The following is a 27,028-nucleotide window of genomic DNA, read 5'->3' as shown; positions in this document are numbered from 1 at the left end:
GAATTAAATGAAAAATACTTTATATTAAATTGATAGTATAATAATAGTATAGTAGAATATGAAAATCAACACATTTTCCCCCCTTTTTTTTTTTATTAGATCTAAGACATAAATGTTTGCTAGAATTGTCCTTCCTCTTCAATAGATCTCTTCAAGTTTTCCAACACTAAATGGTGAAACATGAAGAATATATTCGACACATCAGTTTATTTGAAACACACAGCACTTGAATAAGTAAGATTAAGTAAACCCAGCAATGGCACCAGCGAGGGGAAGCGCAGCCATCCGGCTCTACACAGCCGATCCTAATAATCCGGCAATATGAGGAAGCTGATGTGCTGAAGTGGTGGTGCTACTACACTGAGCACACATACAGGTAAATCCAACATAGCAGCGAAGAAAGGTATGAACAGAGCACTCACCAGGGAACAAGGTAGTGGAACAAGAAGGTATCTTTATTCATCCTTCATGTGGAGCACATGGGGAGGTAGGAGATGAACCGGGTGGGGGAGCAAACGCAGATGAGCCTGTCTGCGTCTGCTCCCCCACCCGGTCCATCTCCTACCTCCCCATGTGCTCCACATGAAGGATGAACAAAGATACCTTCTTGTACCACTACCTTGATTCCTGGTGAGTGCTCTGTTCATACCTTTCTTCGTTATTATGTCAGTTTATTTGAAACATAACTCAAAAAGGAAAAATGTAGCCATCTATGGGGTCAATGCATTAAAAGTACCTCTGCTCATATCCTGCAAACACTTGCCAATTTGGCTGTAATTTTACAATAATAAAATGACTAAATGTAAAGTGTTCCCTGAAGGTAGATCTGAGGATTGTTACTTTCAGCACAGTTAGTTTCCATATGCTCAGAAGCAAATTGCTCATGCGTATGTAAACAAACTCATTCTGCAAGTAGCATTCCAGAAACCTCCCCTCAGGGACCACTTTGTAACACAAGCCTTCATACAAAGCAGAGCACTATACATGTTCAGTGAACTTAGTAAATAAGCCACATGTTAGCATGTTAAATCCATACATGCAGTTCTTGTAAGCTTAGCAGGTTCCAGGGTAACTCTCCAGGCCATTACACAAGTCAAATGAGGGATTCAACTGCCGAACTGAAAAGCAGCAAGACAACTTCACAACTAAATATGAATATATGCCTTTGTTTAAACCCAAGTTTTTTCTAAATCTGATAACCAGGGGTTTATTGAAGAGTATGAAATATTACAGCGGCAGCAATTACAGCTATTTTCTATCATTTACAAGGATTCGTTACTAAGAGCTTTACACAGCCGTAGACATGTATTTGCTGAACTGCCCCTTCCAGAGCTGCAGATGCAGCATCTTATTCTATACAAGGAACTAATTAGAAGCTAATTGAGCAGCTTTCTCCAGTACGCTCATATTGTCAGCAATAGCAACTGGCAGAGGAATACAAAATCCATTTATATCTCATATACAAGCAGCAACATTCACATTCCTTGGAGTCAAAGGCTTGGGTGATGGCATTCATAATAGAGAGAAAAAAAAGCTATTCTATAGAATGGAAGCAGTCATTTATTTTTTCAATCCATGAATGGTCACCATCTCCTCAACAACCTTTCCATAAATCAATAATACAAAAGATTATAAGAGTTTGCAGTGCATGCTTCTTTCTAATCATATCAAGCTTCTTTCCTCTCCCTTTTACTAAAAGTATATTACCTGTAAAAAATGAAAAAAAAAAAAAAAAAAAAACAGCTCAATTCAGTCTGTTTTCAAGACTACTAAAAGATCACTGGGAGATCAAATTACATGCTACCCATACAAGTCTATGTAGATGGAAGGGGTGAAGAATGAAATGGGCAGAGACTCCACAAGCTAACTTTACCCATTTAGGACACCACCTATTTTGGCCTTGAGGACACAGCCAATTTTCATTTTTGAGTTTTAATTCCCCCCCCCCTTTTAACCCCTTAGGGACTCAGGGTTTTTCCGTTTTTGCACTTTCGTTTCTTCCTCCTTACCTTTTAAAAATCATAACCCTTTCAATTTTCCACCTAAAAATCCATATTATGGCTTATTTTTTGTGTTGCCAATTCTACTTTGCAGTGACATTAGTCATTTTACCCAAAAATGCACGGCGAAACGAAAAAAAAAATCATTGTGCGACAAAATAAAAAAAAATACGCCATTTTGTAAATTTTGGGGGCTTCCGTTTCTACGCAGTGCATATTTCGGTAAAAATTACACCTTATCATTATTCTGTAGGTCCATACGGTTAAAATGATACCCTACTTATATAGGTTTGATTTTGTCGCACTTCTGGAAAAAATCAAAACTACATGCAGGAAAATTTATACGTTTAAAAATGTCATCTTCTGACCCCTATAACTTTTTTATTTTTCCATGTACAGGGCGGTAAGAGGAATCATTTTTTTGCGCCGTGATCTGAAGTTTTTATCGGTATGATTTTTGTTTTGATCAGACTTTTTGATCACTTTTTATTCATTTTTTTAATGGTATAAAAAGTGACCAAAATACGCTTTTTTGGATGTTGGAATTTTTTTGCGCGTACGCCATTGACCGTGCGGTTTAATTAATGATATATTTTTATAGTTCGGACATTTACGCACGCGGCGATACCACATATGTTTATTTTTTTACACAGTTATTTTTTTTATGGGAAAAAGGGGGTGATTCAAACTTTTATTAGGGAAGGGGTTAAATGACCTTTATTAACACTTTTTTTTTACATTTTTTTTGCAGTGTTATAGGTCCCATAGGGACCTATAACACTGCACACACTGATCTCCTATGCTGATCACTGGCGTGTATTAACACGCCTGTGATCAGCATTATCGGCGCTTGACTGCTCCTGCCTGGATCTCAGGCACGGAGCAGTCATTCGTCGATCGGACACCGAGGAGGCAGGTAAGGGCCCTCCCGGTGTCCGGTCAGCTGTTCGGAACGCCGCGATTTCACTGCGGCGGTCCCGAACAGCCGGGTCACTTTCAGTTTCACTTTAGAAGCGGCGGTCAGTTTCACTTTAGAAGCTGACCGCCGCTTCTAAAGGGTTAATACCGCACATCGCCGCGATCGGCGATGTGTGGTATTAGCCGCGGGTCCTGGCTGCTGATGAGCGCCGGGACCGAAGCGATATGATGCAGGATCGCGGCGCGATCCCGCTTCATATCGCGGGAGCCGGCGCAGGACGTAAATATACGTCCTGCGTCGTTAAGGGGTTAAGAGCCATAACTTTTTTATTTTTCAATCCACAGAGCCATATAAAGGCATGCTTTTAAAATGTATCTATATAGGGTAAGTAAAAAAAAAGCAACTTTGCAACTTTTGGAGGTGAACCTAACAGTAAAACTGACATATCTGTTTTGTGGGTCAATACAGTTATAACACTACCCATATTTACATTATTGTATTACTTTAAAAAAAAATCTACCTTTTTTATTTTGAACAAAATAATCATGGAGTATGCCTAAAATGTATTGCCCTACTTTGCCACCTACATTTCTATGGGGCTGAGGGCCCATTTTTTACACCTTGATCTTTGTCATTATTGGTAACATGTTGGCATATATGTGACTTTTTGGTCACTTTTTATTCCATTTGTTGTTACCAAAAATGAGCAATTTTGGACTTGGGTGAAGTTTGCACAATTATACATGATATGCAGGTGATACTGTGGTATCCCGGTACCGCATCCTATACGGTACCTGTATAGAGGTCCCCATAGCCAGAGTCCCTAGGACGTCAGGGTCCTTCTTATTTAGTCCGCCCCTTGTCACCTCTCATCTAGGTATTAGTAATCTAACAGTTTATTCAGGATTTATATAAATGTAATTCTACAAATGTATATAATTGGTTAATTACCTGTACGGAGCGTAGCCGCAGGAAGTTGTGTAGTTATTTCCAGTTGCACCACAGTGCTCTTTGCTGACACCTTTTTCCATGTCTGGAACTGTCCAGAGCAGGAGAGGTTTGCTATGGGGCATTTGCTTCCACTCTGGATAGTTCCTGACATGGACAGAGGTGGCAGCAGGGAACACTTTGGTCAGACTGGAAAGAACTACACAACTTTCTCTGTAGTATACAGCAGCTGATAAATACTGGAAAGCTTAAGATTTTTTAATAGACGTAATTTACAAATCTGTTTAACTTTCTGGAGCCAGTTTTTTGTTTTCCACCAGATTTTCCCTTTAATGCAGCTATTCACACCAGCGTTTTGTACACACACATAACAGGAAGGTTCGAGCACCGTCCACATACAAAATATGCTGGGTCATTTATTGCATCAGAAGGAAATTTGCCCAAGTAGACTAATACGGACTGTGAACTCTCTCTGCCAGGATTGTTGTCATCTTTAGCCTGGCCTTCATCCCTCTGTGTTATATTACACCAGCATTCTCTTTATATTGATGAAGCCAAGTAAGTAAACCAATTACAATCTCCCAGCAGCTGTAAAGGTCAAGGTTTACAAACTTATGAAACCTTACCTGTAAACAGGGATACTTATTTTTCCTTTAACTGCTAGCATGTCCCAGAATTTCTTATTGGAGCATAATTTATGTTATTAATCATTTGACACCAGTGTTACTGCACCATTTATGTATATATAGCTGCAATACTATTACACCATAATATGAACTTTATCTTTAATGGTAGCAAATAGAACTAAATATGTTACATATGCAAGAACATCTACAGATAATTTCAGGTCTTTAGGATTCCATCATTTCACAGACATGTCATATGGGGAACCTGTCCAGTGATCCAGGGCACATGTTCCGGACCACCTTGTGAGCACTGCTCTCAACTGTGTGTGTGTCCCTAGGACACACATGCACTTAGAAAGTACAATAGAAAAAGAGACATCAGCTTCCTGTTCAGTCACTGGCTCCTATAGTCTGCAGGCTACTTTAGGCCTATGACTTATAAGAAATCAGAATGGCCAGGGTTATCCACTTCCAGATGCAAGTAGTGTGACATGCTAAGCACCTGGAAATTATTTGGGCCGATACAGGGTATGATGGGGCCTTCTGTGTCTTGATGGTGAACAAAGAAACTGTGGGACCTGCTTGTTGGTAAATCAAACGATTCTCTGTATTGGTGGTCCGTATGGTCCTTCTGGAGCCTGTTCTCCAGGTATGCATGACCTCACACAACCACTGCTCCCAACACCCCCAAACAGCTTGGTCAGAACTGCCTAGATGGCTCTACACGCTGCACTCCGGGGATGTTGTGACCTTATGCTCTCTGTTCACACAAGACGTGAGATGAATAAAGAAATTGCTAATTAACTATCTACCTAGGGTGAGTGCGTTTTTCCTTTATTCTTGTTATTTGGATCTACATGGACTTGTCATATTACCACATCGCCCGGACCCTCACTTACAGACTTCCCATTATATAGTGCACCACTAGCTGTGTATACAGGTGTTTACCGAGGAGACGTGGGCAGTGCTGAGTGCGACACTATTGGTTGTGAATAATTTTTTGAAAAGGCAATTCTGCTTCACTCAGTCCAGGGTTGTCCCCCCTCACAAATTCTGCCAACTGGTAAAAATGCTTTTAAATGTGTGTAGAGGCATGTGTAATGGTCACTGATCTCTCCCCAGGAAGTACACTATCCTAAAGTAGTCTCCCACTTTCATTTACATATATGTTTGAGAGATAACTGCATGGGGAGTTGTGCATCAATCTGACATTTAAATCTGGTTGCATTCTTTTTTTGTTTGTCAATGAATATTATATATTTATACTCACGATAAAAAAAGTTATATATAAAAAGATGATTTAATATATATATATACATACACATACATACAGTCATGGCCGTAAATATTGGCACCCCTGAAATTTTTCAAGAAAATGAAATATTTCTCACAGAAAAGGATTGCAGTATCGCATGTTTTGCTATACACATGTTTATTCACATTGTGTTGGAACTAAACCAAAAAAAGGGAGGAAAAAAAGCAAATTGGACATAATGTCACACCAAACTCCAAAAATGGGCTGGACAAAATGATTGGCACCCTTTCAAAATTGTGGATAAATAAGATTGTTTCAAGCATGTGATGCTCCTTTAAACTCACCCGGGGCAAGTAACAGGTGCGGGCAATATAAAAATCACACATGAAAGCAGATAAAAAGGAGAGACGTTCACTTAGTCTTTGTATTGTGTATCTGTGTGTGCCACACCAAGCATGGACAACAGAAAGAGGAGAAGAGAACTGTCTGAGGACTTGAGAACTGAAATTATGGAAAAATATCAACAATCTCAAGGTTACAAGTCCATCTCCAGAGATCTAGATTTGCCTTTGTCCACAGTGCACAACATTATCAAGAAGTTTACAACCCATGGCACTGTAGCTAATCTCCCTTGGCGTGGACGGAAGAGAAAAATTGATGAAAGGTGTCAATGCAGGATAGTCCGGATAGTTGATAAGCATCCCCAAACAGGTTCCAAAGATATTCAACCTGTCCTGCAAGCTCAGGGAGTATCAGAGTCAGTGTGAACTATCTGTGGACATTAAAATGAATTGAAACGCTATGGCAGGAGACCCAAGAAGACCCCACTGCTGACACAGAGACATAAAAAAGCAAGACTACATTTTGCCAAAATGAACTTGAGTAAATCAAAATACTTCTGGGAAAACCTCTTGTGGACAGATGAGACCAAGATAGAGCTTTTTGGTGAAGCACATCATTCTACTTATAACAAGTTGGAGACGGTGAACTGGCACTACTATCTATCCCTTCTACTATAAGTACAGTCCAGAATAATTCCCAAGGAGCACTGTGGCAAGATGCAGCAAACAGCAACTACAGTAGCACAGAAAAGGGGGTGCATTCAAAGCATTCTAAGAGCCAGAGGATTAGCGCAAAACATATGTCGCTCTCCTTGAACGCACCCGCCGAATGTACCCCATGATCTGCCACAAATAAAGCACAGTTCAAGTTTCTATGGTGAGTGCAGCCTCTTTCTTTCCTCCTTGTGAAACATCATTCTACTGTTTACCGAAAACGGAATGAGGCCTACAAAGAAAAGAACACAGTGCCTACAGTGAAATATGGTGGAGGTTCAATTATGTCTGGGGTTGTTTTGCTGCCTCTGGCACTGGGTGCCTTGAATGTGTTCAAGGCATCGTGAAACCTGAGGATTACCAACGGATTTTGGGTCGCACTGTACAGCCCAGTGTCAGAAAGCTGGGTTTGTGTCCGAGATCTTGGGTCTTCCAGCAGGACAATGACCCCAAACATATGTCAAAAAGCCCCCAGAAATGGATGGCAACAAAGCACTGGAGAGTTCTGAAGTGGCCAGCAATGAGTCCAGATCTAAATCTCATTGAACACCTGTGGAGAGATCTTAAAATTGCTGTTGGGAAAAGGCGCCCTTCCAATAAGAGAGACCTGGAGCAGTTTGCAAAGGAAGAGTGGTCCAACATTCCGGCTGAGAGGTGTAAGAAGCTTATTGATGGTTATAGGAAGCCACTGATTTCAGTTATTTTTTCCAAAGGGTGTGCAACCAAATATTAAGTTAAGGGTGCCAATAATTTTGTCCAGACCATTTTTGGGGTTTGGTGTGACATTATGTCCAATTAGCTTTTTTTCCTCCCTTTTTTGGTTTAGTTCCAATACACACAAAGGGAATAAACATGTGTATAGCAAAACACGTGTTACTGCAATCCTTTTCTGTGAGAAATACTTCATTTTCTAGAAAAATTTCAGGGGTGCCAACATTTACGGCCATGACTGTATGTATAAACATATGCTGTAGCAAGGCCCATGCAACTCTAGTAATGCAACTGCATATCTCCACTCATAAATCCGCTACTATATCATTAAAGGGTTACAACTCCACTGTACTTGTTGGTGTAGTATACAACCTTGTATTATTCATGTTTTGTACACAGTCACCAAGCTGTCATTATGTTTTCTTTTACATAAACTTACAATACTGGCTAAGGTCACTTTCACACGGCAGTAGTTGGGTCAGAATTTGGATCAGTATTCGTAAGTCAAAGTTCTAAGAAATCCCTTTTTCTTAGAACATTTTATTCAAGAGGCTCAGTGCTGGTGCTGGCAAGTCAGCAGGGCCTTTTCAGCCCATAGGCAAAATAGGCTGCCGCCTTGAGCGCCCTCTTAATGGGGGCGCCGCTCTGCCCACTGCAAGAAAGTTAGTAACCAGCCAGCATCCGAAGCACCTGCCCTGCCAGAATACCGTTGTGTGTGTGTGTGTGGGGGGGGAGGGGGTTTGTAACAGTTTGTCACACCAGTAATAAGGAGATTACATAAGGAGTGGTTTTGTTGCAGTGTGTCACCCCAGTAGTAAGGTGATTTATTAAGGAGGAGGTATGTTACAGTGTGTCACCCTAGTAGTAAGGTGGGGCATGACAAAGGGCGGAGCCAATGGGCAGGGTCAAGGGGCGGCAAAATTAACTTTTGCCTAGGTTGGCAAAAATCATTGCACCAGCCCTGCAAGTCAGCTAACGCTACCAGTGACAAGCACTTCATAAATAACACATCTTATATCGCAAAGCAATTTCTGGCCGATAAATCAGACAATACATACAATATATTCATAGGGAACATTTGAGAAGTCACAACTTCTTTAAATGAATTTCCTAAAACCTCATTCTAATAGGCTTATAAATAAATAAGGGGGATGCAGTTGGTCCTGAATGAGTTCTTTGAAGGTAAAATCCCTGGGAAATCAATGCACACATAGGAATCAAGTGTTTGCTCATTCCAAGGCAATGACTTAGTACTATTGATAGAAAGTCTTATGCTCTACTCACCCGGCCAGTGCCAAAGGTAACAGCTATAAGTGCACAGCATATTGCCAAAACGATGAGCAGCAGGAGAAGGATCACTGGGTACTGCTGGCTCAGACGATAGTGGGATTCGTAGGAAAGACCGTCTTTTCCACTTTTCCTTGGTGGTGGAGGGCCCAGGTGAGCTCTGCTATTCTCTGTCATCTGTATCAACTAGTTTTGTCTTTTGCTCCAGGAAAAAGTAGGCGCAGAGTAAAATCGGCAGAAGGACATGAAACATAGTTTAAGGTTCTTTTATAAAGTTCTCAGAACAGAGCTGTATAATCTCCATAGATGGCACATGATGTTGCACTGATTCCACGGGATATAGCTACACAGAAAAACAGGATCTAGAAGAAAAGAAAATAGAAAATAATTAAACTATGTCCTTGTTTCTTAACCCTCTATTACAAAGTCTACTGCACCTTCTAAGAAACAACTCGTCTAACCTTTCTAAGGTCTTCCGCCTTCCTCATACAATCTATCCAGTGAAAAATGAATAGGATCAAATTAACACGTTTGACAGCATTTTTTTTCTAGGCAGCAGCAAAAAATTTGTAAGATATAGTTTTGCCATTTTCTGCTTACACGTTCTACACGTGGAAGGCGTCATGGTATTTTAGAAACCTGAAGATCGCTAGCGCCTCACTTTATTCCAGTGCAATTTAAATTTCTACCCTGTAATATAATCTTATTTGTTATTTTCCTATGCAATCGGGCAGCATGTTTTATTAGGACCTCCACAGTGTAAACAAGAAGCAGCAATCCAGCAATTTGACCCAAGATCTGGACAATCTAATATGGCTATTCAGGAGTGGATGCTATTTCTTGGCTCTCCAAAGGCCGATCTAGCATCTTAAACTGTAAGGCTATGTACACACACAATGGCGCAGATATATTAATCTGTTGGAGACAAAAACTGGTGATAGTTGCCTATAACAGCAGATCGGCTTTCATTTTACCAGAGTTCACTAAGATATGAAAATTGTGCTGTGATTGGTTGTTATGGTCAAGACCAGTTTTGGTTTCAGGGCCAGTGTTTTATATTTTCAGTTTTTAGGCTATGTGTACACAGTGTATTTTTAGGTGTATTCCATTGTAAGGCCCCTTTCACACTGCTGTTGCGTCCTGTCAAGAACGGCCCTTAAAGGCCCACAAAAAAAAAGAGACTTTAACGGCCAACAACGGGTCCCGATGGCTCCCATTTACTATTATGGCGTCCGTCAGGAAAAGCAGGAGAAGAAGGCAGCCAAGCAGTATTTTTTCTACTGCTATTCTCCCCGGCTCCCCTGACGTGTCCTAACGGCAGTGTGAAAGGAGGCTAAGTTTACAAGCTAAAATGGGTACAATACACATTAAGTAGGCATTTCCTAATTGTTGGGTGGGTTTACAGAAGTGAATAAGTATTCTATGATTGCAGCACTTCATGGTTTAGTAACATAATTGACTGTATAGTAGAAAATTTTTGATACATGAGATTTCTATAGACAGCACTCACAATGTGGGATACACTAATTTGTTTGATATACACTTTTTTTTTCACACTCTCCTGCCCTGATACTTCACAGTTTCTTGTCTGATGTCATCTAGTCCCCACTCTGCTTGCCGCTCAGCCGAACTCTAACTGAGGGGGAACACCGCTGCAGCCAGTGATTGGCTAAGTGGGCAGGAAATAGCAGTGACAAGCAAGAAACTGAGAGCTGCTGGGTACTAAGGGAGGTGAGTATGACAATGATGGTCACAGTTCTCCTCCCCCCCCCTCCCTCCCTGCACAGGTCACTGAGCATGCCAAGAACACTCTCTCATAGAAGTCAATAAGTCAGCTCCAGACTACAGATTCCTATGGTTATGTAGCTAAAAAGCTTATTGTTAAAGGGGTTATGCAAGATTAGAAACAGACCTGGTTTAAAAAAACAAAACAAAAACAGCCAAGTTGTAATACCACACACAACCTGAGGACAGGTATGGTGATGTTTTTGGAAGAAATTTGTTCTGCTTTTCTATTCCTGGATAACCCCATTAAATGCATTCAAAACAGCTGCTCCCTTCATGATTTACAGCAAATAGAATCAACAAATAAAAACATTAGATAAAGAGTGTGTGTCAGTATCCAATTTTAATTAGTAACAAAGCAAGTGTCTTGTGCATTCAGTAGTAGACCCTTTCAATTCCCAAGCAATGACACTGCTAGGGCTGTCACTTAAAGAAGAGGGAAGAACGTTAGGAGGGTTACGGCTGAAATCTCAAGATACTTGTCTAGTTGAGGAATACCCAGTGGATCCTTGGCATCTAGTAAACATTTGGTGCTAGACTGATTAAGACTTCTTTCCCTCAGTTATGTTCCTCCTATGGGCATCTGTGATTTTCATTCTGGTGAATGTCTATTTGGTAATACATTAATAGGTTTCTTCTGCAATTAACATTTATGGCACACTGGTGGGTCTGACTGGTGGGATCCTTACCAAGCCTAGGAATTGGGAAACCTGGTCCTCTGCTGTCTGTGCAATCGTGTTCAGTCTCCATTAAATACGTGGAGCTATGTTAAAGGTTGGCTGATGTACATGTGCTGAAGAGACTTCCATTAACTATGAACAGCTGAACCCACGAGTCCATAGGTACACCATATCTGTTTTGTGTGTTTTATTTTCAAATGAGCCATTCGTAGTGTTTGGTAATACATCAAATGCTACAATAAATATAGTATCACTCATATACACTATATATTGCACTTATCCTTAAACTGTAGACTGTTACACCATATGAATGTGTCCTTATATCTGTCATATTTATCACCATCATTTGGGGGCTTATGATCCAAGCAATTTTTAAAGAAATATTCTAGCTTAAGGGATGTTTTACCTATTTACTGAATAGGTGATAAATGGTAGTTACATGGGGGTCCGACCCCTGGGAAGCCCACCAATTGCCAGCCCAGCTATTTTTTATCAGGGCACATACTCAACTGCCCTTCTATTCAGACTCCTATCACATGTCTTGTAGCTAGGGAAATAGACCAGAGTCCCCCATTCTGCTGAATAGTGGGGGTTTCAGCAGTCAGACTCACACCTGTCTAGCAGCTTATAGGTACAAAATGCTTTAGACTGGAATACCCTTTTAAAGTCTTGCCTTTCATTAATTCTATATAGTGTAACTCCTCAATAAAAGGCTTTCTATTTATATTGAGAGGTGCCGACTATTATACATGTCTTTCTTTTCTTGATGTGTTCTGCAGTCTAATCATAGGCGTCAGCACAGTATACGGAGGTGGTGCGTGTAACAAAGTGATTGACTACTGCTGCCTATTGTGTATAGAAATATAATACAATGCCAGCGGTTAATTCTATTGCCACTGCAACTGGAGGATAGCTTCAACTTAGTATATGTAAGATAGAGATTTGTTAGCAAGATATGCCATAAGTTTTATCATAAACAGTATCTTTGCTTTACATTTCCGTTTCTCTAGTGCATTATGTACTGACCAAACAACTGGCACTAGAAAATGTGCTCACACTTTATAACATAGTCACTTCAATCTGTTCCAAAACAACAATGATCTTGGGGGCTGCAGCTGTGTACTTTGTTATAGATCCCTACAGACATACCACACCCATAGCGAGTATAATAAAATAGCCCACCTACTGTCACCATCTCCGACTTCAGACATCAGTCTTATAGCATAACAAAATGGTCTGAGGTATGTGGCACCAGCAACAGATCCTTTAAAGGGGTACTCCGGTGCTTAGACATCTTATCCCCTATCCAAAGGATAGGGGACAAGATGTCTGATCGTGGGGGTCCCGCTGCTGGGAGCCCTTGCAATCTCTCCAGCAGTACCCCTGTCATCTGGTGCACAGAGAAAGGGGGTGGGGCCGTGATACTGGATAGAGGATAAGATGTCTAGGGGCAGATTACCCCTTTAAGGGTCCTGTATAGTACATACAAAGTGCTAGAACAGAAAAATGGATCCACCGTTAACTGGTGTACAAAAGAAGCAGTTAAGACAAGTTAGTGCTCCTATTAGTTGTATCTGTCGGCATCCTTCCGAAAAAAGGATGCCAACAAATATTGAAGTAAACAGGAGCAGTGGACCCCATTTCAATGGCCCGAGTGACCTAGTGACTCCATATGCAGTCTTTTAAGCGGCCTGCTGCACTTTTAAGTCTGATTAAAATAGCACATACATTCCGAATGGAGTTTGGGCTATTAGAATCAATGGGGTCAGGGCTGCCATCAGAAATTTTGGGGCCCCTTACACAGCTCAGTCCTGGCACCCCTGGACACCCCTCACCCCTACGACGTACAACATGATTACCAGTATTAGCATAACAAATCGGGCTGCTACCCCCATGCATTTTTATCCCCTCCCCACTTGATCATCCCCCTGTGCTATATCATTTGCCCCCTCTCTGATCCTCCCTGTGCCACTTTATATCCCCCCCCTCTGATCCCCCTGTGCCACTTTATATCCCCCTCTGATCCCACACGTGCCACTTTATATCCCCCCTCTGATCCCCCCGTGCCACTTTATATCCCCCCTCTGATCCCCCCGTGCCACTTTATATCCCCCTGTGCCACTTTATATCCCCCCTCTGATCCCCCTGTGCCACTTTATATCCCCCCTCTGATCCCCCCTGTGCCACTTTATATCCCCCCTCTGATCCCCCCTGTGCCACTTTATATCCCCCCTCTGATCCCCCTGTGCCACTTTATATCCCCCCTCTGATCCCCCTGTGCCACTTTATATCCCCCTCTGATCCCCCTGTGCCACTTTATATCCCCCCTCTGATCCCCCCTGTGCCACTTTATATCCCCCTCTGATCCCCCCTGTGCCACTTTATATCCCCCTCTGATCCCCCTGTGCCACTTTATATCCCCCCTCTGATTCCCCCCTTGCCACTTTATATAACCCCTATGATCCCCCCGTGCCACTTAATTCCGTTTCTACCCTGTGCACTTTTCAGTAAAAATGATATCTTTATTTTGTAATTCCATAGGATTACACCAATATAGGCTTTGTTTTATTTTACTTTTTTTTTTAAATAGCTTTTTGTACAAAAATTTGTATACTTAAAATCATCCTCTTCTGACCCCTATAACTTTAGAATTTTTCCATATACTGGAATGTGTGAGGGCTCACCTTTTGCGCTTTGATCTGTACTTTTTACTGGTACCATCTTTTATATTTGATGGGACTGTTCGATCATTTTTTATAATTTTTTTTATCGTATATGAAATGACTTAATTAGTAATTGTGGGCTTATATTGTAATAGTTTGGATATTTACGCACGCGGCGATACCACATGATTTTTATTTTATTTTAAAAAATGGAAAAAAAAAAAAAAGGGGATGTGTGGTGGGTGTGTTAAATGCAGTGTGTGTGAATTTTATAGTGCAGTGTTTTCCAAACAATGTACCTCCAGCTGTTGCAAAAGTACAACTCCCAGCATGCCCAGACAGCCGTTGGATCTCTGTGCATGCTGGGAGTTGTAGTTTGTAACAACTGGAAGCACACTGTTTGAAAAACACAGATATACCGTAGTTATTTGTGTGTAAGTGTGAATGTACTATAGGTTACCTATGCATCATAAACACATTCCCCTATACAGCAACTTCTTTCTGGGCCTCCACAGCACAGCAGTGAGGCTCCTACCACCCATGTGACTGATCACATGGTAATCACATCATCTAAGGTCCTCTACCATCCCATACACAGCCCGATGTTCGGCAGTAAATCGCTCCACTGTGCTGCTGCTGCCTGAAACCTCTGCTCGTACAGGGAGGAGAGGACAGATGCAGTAAGTATTAGGTTGTAGCTGCCTGTAGAAGCAGGAGGCTGCCGTTTTAACAGCAATCTTCTGCCTCTGTGCTGGGGCTGCAGCAGCGGGGCCCCGGGCTCCCTGGGAGCCAGTGCCCCTTACTGGAGTACTGGTTGTACCCCCCTGATGGCGGCCTTGAATGGGGTCCTATGCTCCTGTTTTCAGAGAGATGCCAGCGGATACCGCTAATGAGTGCACTATGTAAACCTAGCCTTATCCTGGCACAAGTGCCCAAACATGTAGTAGAGGTACTATGAGACAGCCAATCAGTGCATGCAGTTCAGCCATACAGACTTTATCATTGAAATGTCCACTCCGATTGGCTAGAAGATCCAAGCATTCACATATGGCCCACAAATCCATACTCCCTGCAGCAATATATGTGGTCTGCGCAAACCTTTGTGACTGTATAACATTCAGTGCACAGACTTTGATAAACTCTAAACTAAGTGTTTCCTAGAGTAGTATTCTTCCCCAAGATATGGTAAAGATACCGTATATGTATTTTTTAAAACCACTATTTTCATAATAAAAGTCCACCTTTCATGTGCAATAATATAAGCAAAATCCCAATACCATCGAAATTATTTGCTTCCTATTATTACGCCTACGAGAGCATGAAAAATACACAAAATAGTTCAGCGCCAAGACTATTTTCTGCAAGTTATTTTAGGCACATGGTAAGTGTGTTTATCTCAGTCTAAGGCTGGTTTCACATGGCAGTATTTGGCTTAGTATTTTGCATCAGTATTTGTTGTAAGCCAAAATCACAAATCAAACCTGCAGAGAAAAAACAGAATGGAAAGATTTGGACCTTTTCCAAGTTTTGGGCTCACTCCTGCTCTTGGCTTACAAATACTGGTGCCAACAAATAGTCAAATAGGGAAGATTTGTCAAAACCTGGTCAGAGGAAAAGTTGACGAGTTGTCCAGAGCAACCAATCAGATTGCTTCTTTCCTTTTTTACAAGGCCTCTGCAAAATGAAAGAAGCGATCTGATTGGTTGCTATGCTTTTCCTCTGGACAGGTTTTGATAAATCTCCCCCATACTACTGTGTGAAACCAACCCAAGAAAACACTCATGTACTCCAGATCCCTTCAATTGTTGCTGACTTGTGCAGCTAAAGATAGTGTCCACACGGAGATACTCTTACAATATCAGCCATGCATAGTCTATAATAGCACAGTGACATATTGATGGCTAGTTGACAGTCCATAGTCCCATGGACAAATCTCAGGCTGCCACATCTGTCCCATTGCAGGACTCATAGACATTTATTAGGAAGCCTAAACCAATTCTTACCATGCCCAACACAGTAATAATCAGTGGCAATATTACAGCAGATCATGTCATGGTAACGTCCACATGGCACTGATGCCAGTTGTGGCCTGTTGCCTCTCAGCAGACTGTTTAAAACACTGCACACACCTATCAGCCCAGGACATGCCTGTCTATGTTGTCATACAAAGCAACCATTATGACGGCGGCGGGGGCTGATAAGGCTGGGTTCACACTGCAGAATTTCTGGGCAGAATTTCTGCCGGAGATCGAGCCGGCGGCACTAGGACCGAGCAGACTGCTGCCCCCATAGACTGCAATGCATTTCTGGGTGGATCTTTTGGAAGATCTGCTCAGAAATGCATTGCCATCTATGGGGATGACAATGTAGTCCGCGTGGTCCTAGTGCCGCCGGCTCGATCTCCGGCAGAAATTCCACAGTGTGAACCTAGCCTAAGTGTCATCAGCTTCACTTAATAGAGATAGACTACACAAACAAAATACTTGTCTACATTCAAAACTACAGATTTTTAGTTTTGTTTTGCCAGTATAATGCACACTCACCATGACCAGCCCTACAGCATCCGCATCCGGTTTATAACAGGACAGCTGCATCCGTATATTTCATTACTGTACTTGGGTCATGTGATCACCAGCCTCACCAAGTGTCTTTAAAAGGGTTTTCAGGATGAGAAAAATTGGCCCAATTTCTTCCAAAAACAGCACCACACCTGCCCTCAGGTTATGTGTGGTATTACAACTTGGCTCCATTCACTTCAATGGAAAAGGGCTCCAATGCCACATCTGAGGACAGGTGTGGAGCTGCTTTTTTCCCCTGAAAATCAGATCTGTTTTTCTCTTCATTATGCCAGAGGAAGTGCTCTGTTCTGGGTCACCTGACTTCCTGTGAACCACAGCATGACATTATTACCTATCAGATCACTCCTGGCTGCTCTAAGATATCTCCATCACCCAAAAGAGTAACTTGTAGCCTCTGGGCCCAATGTGCCAATTATAATACTGGTTATGGGGCAGATGTGCTTTGGGGCCCCCCTTAGGCACCAGGCTGCGACTGCTACCTCTGTACCCTCTATACCTCTGCCACCACCCATCTGTATTGGTATACTGATATCTCTAGGGGGAGAGGGTCAAGATATATAATTGATATACACCTTCACTCTCATGCCTGCCACGTCAGCTTAAAGAGGTAAGCTCATACACAACCTTTATATTATAGTCTAAGCTGCACTATATAAGCAAAAAATTAAGAAAACCGGATTTACCCAGTATTTCATCATAGACCTGCACCGATTCAAACATAAAGATATATAGGAAACTATTGATAGATTTGTGAATGAAGGAATAAGTTGAAGAAAATTGCTTAACCAGCAGTTGCACAATATATACTAATGCACAACATAAGGTGTCATTATCTCTTACCCCACTTAACACCACCATCGCCCCTAGAAGCTCCCGTTTTACTAGGGTGCACTATACTCCCCAGGGGATAATCATCTTGACAATGTAACTAACCGTAATAAACTTATATGCTCATCATGCCGCCTCTCACAGATATCACATCAATATAAGCCTGATGATGGCTACAATTGTGGAGCACTGCCAAAAGTATACAAGCAACCTGACTGCCAAAAAGGTAACGACACAGAGTCAACTCAGCCCGCAGTGATCCGCACTTTACCTAAATGCATCCTGCTAATACCACAGAGGTATATTCATACCATGGTGCACGTGTAATGGAAGAACTTTAATGCAGTTACTTAGCAATTGCATGATACATAAAAATACTGTAACATCTCCTACCCCGCTAAGGCTGTGTTCACACACTGCAGTTGTGTAACGCAGCTAATTGGCACATATCTTTGTACAAATGACGCATAATTTGCATAATGCCGGTAAAAGGACCTTTTGTGGGGAAACAGTATGCAGTAGTTAGTTGCAGCACTGATAATTGGCTGCAGTGTGAACACAGCCTAACAAAATAAGTGATCATGCTGTAGTGCTCATCCTGAGGTCAGTAATCCCATATTTACATGATGTAGGCTACACTAGAACAGCTAAACTTATGGTACTTTTTCTATGTTTTTGCCAAAAATGATTTTCAGTTGGTGTATAGAATCTATGGGTAATATCCTCCATAGGCCTCTGTATTTTACAGCATAGCTGTATTATCTTTTGTCCCCATTGTACACTGGAGATAAATTACCTCTGATGTAGAACAAGTCACACATTGTGTAATGACCGCACCTACATGGCCCAGGGCTTTGTCTTTCTAGTGATCAGGTTCTGGGAGGGAACTTTGATCTGAACAACTCTGCCCCACAGCTGTATTCAAAGCGGATCACTGAGGGTACTGGGACAGCTCAGAGGTTACCCCCAACAGACCTAAAGCTATACAACATCTGAACACCCCTCACTAGGCTTTCTTCACACACCATGAACCTTTCTAGCTGAACTCCGACCCCAAACACAGCAAGCGCTGTGCAATGGGACTAGCTGTGGGAGAACAGTAGTGGCAGCGGGAGCAGGGAAGGTAAGTATATGTCTTTTTTTTTTTTTTTTTTGTAGGTATATGGTTCCCCCAACCCCCCAGGCTGAGCAGATCCCCCAACTTGATTATTATTATTTTTTGGTGCAGGAACCAAACTAAGTCTAATAAGAATAGGGTACTGTGACACACAGCATTTTTTTTTTTTAATAAGTGGATGCAAAAGGAATAAGAAATATAAAGGAAGGAGTTTTACGTCTCTTTTCTACTGAATCCACACTGCTGTGTGTGACCCCAGCCATCATAGATAGGTGGGGGTGGTTCATTTAGTTTTTTAAGCTAGAGTCTGAATTGGGTTCAAACGGATCTTTAAAAACAAATAAAGAAATCAGCCGTTCACATGGTCAGAATCTACTGCTAGTTTTCCACTGCAAATTTTATGCTGCAGAAATTCCACTGCGGAAAATCTGCCACAACTCAAGCCTGCATAGGGAAACTTTCAGTAGATCTCACTCATGTGAACGTACCCTAAAGCTCACTTTCCACTTGGAAGTTTTTTATTTTATTTTTTTCTTACCACTACAGTTTTTGAGCCAAAGCCAGAAGTGGATTCAGCAGAAGTTTAAGTTGTTCCTTTATATTTCTCAGTTCTATTGAATCTATTTCTTCTCATATGACTCTAGGATTTTTATAGAAAAAAAATGCCACAAAAAAAGGCCAATGTTAAACCCATATTGTGTTTTTCATGGCGGAATCTTCCTCCTTTAGAAGTCTATAGGAGAAAAAAAATGCCCAAATTCCTTGAAAAAAATGCCATAGTCTGAGCATGCTGCAACTTTTAAAAACAGAAGTATAAATTCATCCTTTATACGTCTCATTCCATTTTCCCAAAATTTTGGTTTTGACTCTAAAAACTGAACAAAAACTATCACAAAAATACTGTCTGTGAACACAATGTATGAATAATGTGGTGGCCAGATATTAGCAGAAACTACATAATGAACTATAAAGCACTTAACAAGCAATAGTTATTTTTGTGGGATTGTGAGGTCAGTAGCATTTTTTTGTGTGATGTAATGTATGGTGTTTTTGCTGCATGTGGTTTTTCACATTACAAACCATGCTGTTCAAAGAAGAATCATTGAATCACATGATCAATGAATCACATTATTTGTATCAGGAGAAATGCCTAAGGCTGGGTTCACACTAGAGTTGAGCGAACTTACAGTAAATTCGATTTGTCACGAACTTCTCGGCTTGGCAGTTGATGACTTATCCTGCGTAAATGAGTTCAGCCTTCAGGTGCTCCGGTGGGCTGGAAAAGGTGGATACATTCCTAGGAAAGAGTCTCCTAGGACTGTATCCACCTTTTCCAGCCCACCGGAGCACCTGAAAGCTGAACTCATTTATGCAGGAATAACATCAACTGCCGAGCCGAGAAGTTCGTGACGAATCGATTTTACTGTAAGTGCTTCTTTCATTTTTAAAGAGACCTGTGAAAAATGAAAGAAGCGATCTGATTGGTTGCCATGGGCAACTGCACCACCCTTCCTCTACACAGGTTTCGATAAATCTCCCCCAATAACTTCATGTTCATTGCATAAAGTGTTCCGTGGTGCCTCTAACAGTATACCTGGTGAGGAAATGTTTCATTAAAAAAAAAAAAAAACGCATCCACGGCAACTGCACAAAATGTTTGCGCCTAAAATAAACAAGGAAAAAAGTGTACAACCAATGATGAATGTCCCCCATAGTATTTTGGTCAGTATTGGGAGTGCGTGTAGCCAATTTTGGCCTTTATAATGAAGCAGATCTTTTTAGTTTGTCCACCCCCAACTTCTTATTTCTCATTTTAGTATTGACTTTGCTGTAGGGCTTCTTTTCTGCAGAATCAGTTCAATCAGTGGAACATTTTTGGTGTAGATAAAAGTTATTGATTGACTTTACACTTTCTGGGGGGGGGGGGGGGGGTGGAATGGGAAAAGACAGCAGTTCTGCAAAAAGAAAAGAAATCTATTGCTCTTGTGCCACCATCAGTTGATACAACACTTTCTTTTTTTAGAATGGCCTTCACTGTGTGGTATAAATTAAATATTATGGTAAATTTATTCTTCATTTTAGTACGATTACAGCAATACCAAATTTATATAGTTTTTTTCCCCATGTTTTATTATTATTCTTTTTTTCACATAAAAGAGGAAATCTACAAATCTTTTTCACTTTTACATTTTTTTTCTAGCTTTTTATTTTATGCTCTAATAATGTCAGGGTCTTTTAGATGTACAAGATACTGTGGTCCCTCAAGTTACAATATTAATTGGTTCTGGGACGACCATTGTATGTTGAAACCATTGTATGTTGAGACCATAACTCTATGGAAACTTGGTAATTGGCTCTGAAGCCCCAAAATGTCATCCGAAAAAAAGGCAAAAGTGAGGATTAAAGAAAAAGTAGATAACTAATAGAGATAAAGCTTTTCCATACATAGAAAAGTAAGAAAGAGCTGCTGTAAATCACTGTCTATGTCAGTGTTTCCCAACCAGGGTGCCTCCGGCTATTGCAAAACTACAACTCCCAGCATGCCCGGACAGCCGTTGGCTGTCCGGCCATGCTGGGAGTTGTAGTTTTGCAACAGCTGGAGACACCCTGGTTGGGAAACAATGGTTTATGTAGAGGACAGGAGCTTCTTCTTCAGGATCCTATACAGGACACACAGTGTCCCAAATGGAGCCACTCTTACTTGGTGGCCAAAGGAGCAGCTAACCCTGGTACAGGTAAGGAGTAGTACAGAAATTGTAGTTCTTCCCTGTACTGTAGGGGGCACTACCATACAGCCAGTCAGTGCATGCACTTCAGTAATACAGGTGATTTACCAGTAAAATGCCCATTCTGATTGATCCGTTCCTCCAGTTGTGACAGGTATCACAGATCTGGACTGTCCGTAGCATTGTATGTTGAGTCTGGTTTCAAGTTACAATGGTCCAGAAAAGACCATTGTGTGTTGAAACTATTGTATGTTGAGGCCATTGTAAGTTGAGGGATCACTGTACAGGCTTGGAGGACACTGTTAAGCCACTGACTACAAAAACGACCTATTTGGGATGGGAGTGACATTGTGACAGAAGGAGTCACTTTCTTTTGTGTAATTGTATTGATGCCACAGTCCCTACTGAGTGCAGCATCTAAGGCTATGTTCTGCTATTCTGCTCAGTAAAACAGACCCTGTCACGCCCCCTCCCATAGACATGAATGGATGGGGCGTGGTGTGACATCACTAGGGATGTAGTCGTGATGTCCCCTCCCCGTCTTGGAGGCAGCGCCCGGCACAGAATGCTGATAGGGGATAAGATGTATAAAGCCGGAATACCCCTTTAACCACTGCCCTAATATTTTAAGCATGTGCGGTCTTGATTATCCTTATGCTCAGCAGTTTTAAGGTGGTTAGATTCAAGCTTCATCATATTCCACGCTCATTCTTGTGCCATATGTAAATGCAATTGCTTGAAAACGTTCCAAGCGATTGTAGAAGTGCCTGGCCCCCATTGTGTAGTTCTGCAAGCTTCCAAAGCTGTTGGTGTTCCCTGTTACGTGTAAGGATGTATTCAGGCTCTGTCCGGTGATATTATCCAGCTAATGAGATCTGGGTGCCTACTCTTCCCCCGTCACTAATGAGAGACTTCTGCGTAGCATTGCTAGAGGACTTTTCTCATGGTTATTGAACCATACCACAACCAGCACATTCCTTGCAGCAGAGCTGTCACAGTACACTTCCAGCACCCCCACCATCATCGCTAAATTATTCTAATAAGACACTTTTTATTTGCATTAGCTTTTCCTTCAACTAACAAGCAATTAAATGGTGGCCCACTTACCGAGTCAGTCCGAAACTAGACTTCATTACTATACCGACCCTGTACCCACGGAAGCCAGTTCTGTAAATGAACCATTCCAGGAATAAACTGACACCATTGTGTCACTACAATGCGAGATCATTGTCGTAGCGACATTCCAGCTATTGTAGAGCCCAAGCAGGGTTTAACCGCTGAAGTGCCACAGCAGTTCCTGTAATATACAGTGTCACAATCAAACAATCTTGTGGCTTACATTATCCACTGTTCATATTGTGCTGTGCAAATTATCTGTCAGCGTCAAGTTAAATAGCTTTGGTGTTAAGACAGTTATGCCTCCAGGCTGGCAGGGAAACACGTTCATATGAGGTGGCATTTACATCGCCTCCTGTATAATCCAGAACGCTCCTAATCCTTCATTCATTCATTGGCCTTCGGCTTTTCGTAGAGAATACAAAATTAATTCCTAGTCACTTCGGTTGAGGTTCAAGCAGCATAGAACCAGCAAAGAAATGATTTGGTCTTTGCAACAACAAACTTTGGTATTTCTGCAGCAGGTACATAATGCAGACGAAGAAAATATTGTAATGAAATTCAGAAGTACAGAGAGCTTCCTTCCTACTTTCATTATTTATGTATATGATTGAATTTCATTACCAGAAAGCTTAGCATAATTGTTCAGGGTATCTGTATTAGATATACACTAAACCTGCTTCATGTGTCCATTGAAAATGGACATTGCTTTTAATGCAGTTATATCCCTCATTATTCATCCTTATTAGACCTAGTTTAGTAGAGAAGGTAGTTACTACTTCTGTTACTAATATCGCCATGATATGATACTTCTCAACATTTCTTATTGCCTGTCTTCTACCCAAATTGGCTATAAATTAGGGTTCAGTGAAGGAAGGCGAAAGTATAGACAAACTGTAAAGGTAGGGGAAGGATTCTGTAGGTCACCAAGTGACAGAATAAGTAATCCTGTGACCGCTACTATTGCTGACCTAGGTAATGGTTATAAAACCAAGATGGGGTGTCGGGTGCTGCCTCAAAGACGGGGACGTGATGTCACAGCCACAACACCTAGTGATTTCATGCCATGCCCCCTCCATTCATGTCTATGGGAGGGGGCATGGCATCACTAGAGGGCGTGGCTGTGATGTCACATCCCCGTCTCGGAGGCGGCACCCGGCACAGAATGCTGGGTGCTGCACCAATATCATGGGGGTCCAGCAAAGTGACAAAAAATAAATCTTTCTATGACTCTTGAGGGGTTATAGATATAAAATGTTTTTGATTCTGATAGTGCCCATTTCTATGTTGACTGCTTGGACAAACCTTTTACCGGAGTCTTATCACTATGCATTCTCCCACTCTAATAATGACACATAAGTAACCTTTTAAGTGGGCTGGGTGGTGGTCACAGCTCATTTATTAAAATATATATAACAAATCTGTAAATAAATATAACACTGCAGAGCAGTAACCATGAACTAATCAGCTTGCCGAAGTACTGCTTCATCCGAAGCAGTATGCCCCGCCGTCTCCACTGCGTGCATGAAATGCCTTCGGCACCTTGAAAACTCCCATAATGTTATACCTTCACGCCAGCTGGGACTTCAAAAACTCCAGTAACGAAAAGAAAGATCAGCACCACGACCAGCGAGGAATCCTACCACCCCGTGGCCAAGGTTGATGAAACCTCTTTTTTTTTTTTTTTTTTTTTATAAAGGGGTAACAAAAACCTACACGTCCCACAACAGGACGCCTGGCCAAAGACAACATAAACACAAATAAAGAAAAAACCAGGGAGGGCGGGCGGGACCTCGAGATGCTGGAGAACAAGAGGGGGGAGCATCCGGGGAAGCAGACTCATATATCCCATGGTCGTACTTACCAAAGCACCTCCCAGGAAACTAAAGTGGGAGGGTTAACTGACTGTACTATTGCTCTTAACCCTTAAGTCCCCTGTAGTCAGGGTTACCTATGCCTATGCGGCTAGGTAACCTGCAGAACATCATGGCCAAACATTAACCTTTCTCATATACTTCGTAAGAAATTTTTTATAGAAATCATGGCTTATAAAAAACCACTAGGGTTCCCTATCCCATCCAGAATATAATCCTGTCTGATTGTAGCATCATCTTTGTCCCAGCTGAAACATGGGCTGGGACAAAGACCAATAAGTAAGGGTGGACCTAGCATCCCTCTGTGCTCACTCCTGTCTGAGAACAGAGAGGAGGGGGTTATAGAGCAGTATGCAGTGATTGGATAAAGGGACCCAGCACAGCACAGCAGAATCAGGGAGGAGGTGAATGCATAACGAGTGAGGGTGGGCTCAGTGCTTGCTTTGGACATGTCCCTCCCTAAGCAGTGGATGTTACAATGAGTAAGCATCAAAACATAAAGATTTGTGAGCCAATTACAGAAACTAGACCACTAAAAAAAACATGTAAAGCATCTGCATGACCTAGTAATTTACATTAAAGAAGATGTCCAGCAAAACATAATTTATCCCCTATGCGCAGTGTCTGGACGCAGGGGAGCTGCTCAAGGAAATTACTTTTGGCACCCAGCACATCAGCTGGTCGGAACATGCCCCCTCCATTAATCTGTATGGAAGAGGCAGAGAGACAGCATTCATGTGTCTCCGCCTCTTCCATTGAGATGAATGGAGCGGTTGTGTGTTTCGACCAGCTGATGTGCTGGAACGGGCATTAGCATAAATTTTATTTTGCTGGACATCTTCTTCAAAGGCTACCTCTAATGACTGCCCTGGGGCAAGGATTTCTGTTGAAATTTCCCAGCAACTTTTGATATGCTTGGAATCTAGCTTGCTCTGGAGACACAATGGCTGTCCGAGCATGCTGGGAGTTGTAGTTTTGCAACAGTAGGAGGTCCACAGTTTGGAGACCAAGGCATTTAGCATAATCTCCAGATGCCTTTGTCTCAATAAACATACTCTGGCTCCAAGCAGCAACTCTGATATGATGCATAAACTATACAGGATAGCGTGTCAGCTATGTTTACTCTGACATCATTTACAGTATCTCACAATCAATATCCCACAGTGTGCATTTCTGCTACCTAGGAAACAAACATGCTGTTCGTAGATGGTCTGGTTTTCCAAAGTTATAAAAAATGCTCCATAGAATATCCTCCACTCCATATCTCCACACAGGGCTCCCCCAAAATAAATTCTCTCGACACATGACCTTCAGTCAGGCGCTTGCCCTCTTTTTTGCTAGTGCAAACATGTCATTTTACACTAAATGCCAGAGTTCCATAGTCCATTCATCCTGGAGAGCAAGCATTAAATTGACCGCCATATAATTACACGCCATAAAACTGAGCCAATGCAAAAAACCCTCAGACATCTAAACAAATTAGGAAGCATTATGTAAAGTAACAGGGGCTAGGAAATCTAAGCTGCTATGTGTGCTGTGGCCCCGTGATCCCAGCTGTGAGATCAAATGTAGCCATTTTATTTTTTCTATTTGTGATATAGCCCATCTCTTAGCTTCATGTTCAATTTCACACACATTTGTTACATTCTTTACGCTACCTCCAAGGTAATTTTGTCTCCTAACCCAATTTCCAGCTCTTCTGTCATCTGCTGTCCTAGTTTCTTTGGATAGCCGAGCTTAGGAATGCTATCATGTAAGATAATCTTTACTATTTCATCTCATCTCATGTGTGTAAAATCAATGAGGGTTTTATATTTGCAATTGGCCATAGACATTAGATTTTTGACAATTGATTAAAAAAAATAATAAAAATTTAATTTTTATATAAAATGTAATATGTGGCAGCTGGAGAATAACTTGATTTCACCTGTCATACCCTTTGTCTCCCTTTATTAGACTGCATTCTAGTACTGTGGTAGTATTCTGGGTGGTCAAAAATCCTGCATTTAAACCACACCCATTTTCCTGCAAATTGCTGCAGTTTTGTGACATAGTTTTAAGACGTGTGCTTTTAAGATTTATCATTGCATTTAGAGCTGTTCTTTTTTTGCTTAAAGGGTACCTCTCATCAAAAAAACTTTGATATATTATAGATTAATGTATGCAGAATAACTTTACAATTGCATGTTATTAAAAAATATGCTTCTTTCTATTTAATTTTCCACTTTGAAGAAATGACCACTAGGGGTCTCCCTACCAGTCCTGGCAGTAAGCATTTCAGACTCATGCTGGAGTCCTAAACACTTAGAGCTGCCAATCTGCTTTGTTCACAAAGGAGAACACTCAGAGCTGCCAGCCTGCTTTGTTCACAGCCTGTTTGGCTGTGAACAAAGCAGGCTGGCAGCTCTGAGTGTTTAGGACTCCAGCATGAGTCAGAAATGCTTGCTGACAGGACTGATCGGGAAAAATACAATAGAAAGAAGCGTATTTTTCATTAACATGCTATTGGAAAGTTATTCAACATTCATTAATCTAAAATATATCAAAAGTTTATTTGATGAGAGGTACCCTTTAAACTGGGCACACAAAATGTTGCGCATGCGTCTAAGCACTTTTTTTTTGCAACTTTTGTGGGTAAGGCAGAAAGTACCAAACAGCCTTACTTTCTGTTTTTTACTTTGCAGTGGTCCTGAATTTATGAAGTGCAAATGTTGCACATAGACATGCCAAAAAGTCTCAAACCCCTCCAAAAAGTCTCAAACCTAGGCCACGTCAGACCTGGCTTGCAAAACTGCCTTTGGAGAGCACTTATAAAAAGTCACACAAAAGGTTGTAACTGATTTTTTTTTTTTTTTGTGC

General features: G+C 41.5%; 1 protein-coding gene across 7 annotated transcripts in view; it reads right to left on the bottom strand.

Moving 5' to 3' along the window:
• Positions 1-27,028, bottom strand: part of ADCY4 (adenylate cyclase 4) — a 68,843-nt gene that overhangs the window by 36,941 nt on the left and 4,874 nt on the right. For 4 of the 7 annotated variants that reach the window (XM_056528215.1, XM_056528201.1, XM_056528196.1 and 1 more), the window contains exon 2: positions 8,799-9,163. In XM_056528215.1, the coding sequence (XP_056384190.1) occupies positions 8,799-8,978 (180 nt within the window). In that variant the 5' untranslated portion in view covers positions 8,979-9,163. Of the gene's footprint in view, positions 1-8,798; positions 9,164-15,932; positions 15,952-16,472; positions 16,582-22,286; positions 22,338-27,028 lie in introns of those variants that run through there. The other 3 variants (XM_056528221.1, XM_056528209.1, XM_056528226.1) reach the window with 3 other exon arrangements.

The sequence above is a fragment of the Hyla sarda genome, chromosome 1, assembly GCF_029499605.1.
Source record: "Hyla sarda isolate aHylSar1 chromosome 1, aHylSar1.hap1, whole genome shotgun sequence".
In the NCBI taxonomy this organism is placed as follows: Eukaryota; Metazoa; Chordata; class Amphibia; order Anura; family Hylidae; genus Hyla; species Hyla sarda.
The sequence above is the reverse complement of the archived record's forward strand: the minus strand, read 5'-3'. Positions and strand labels throughout refer to the sequence as shown.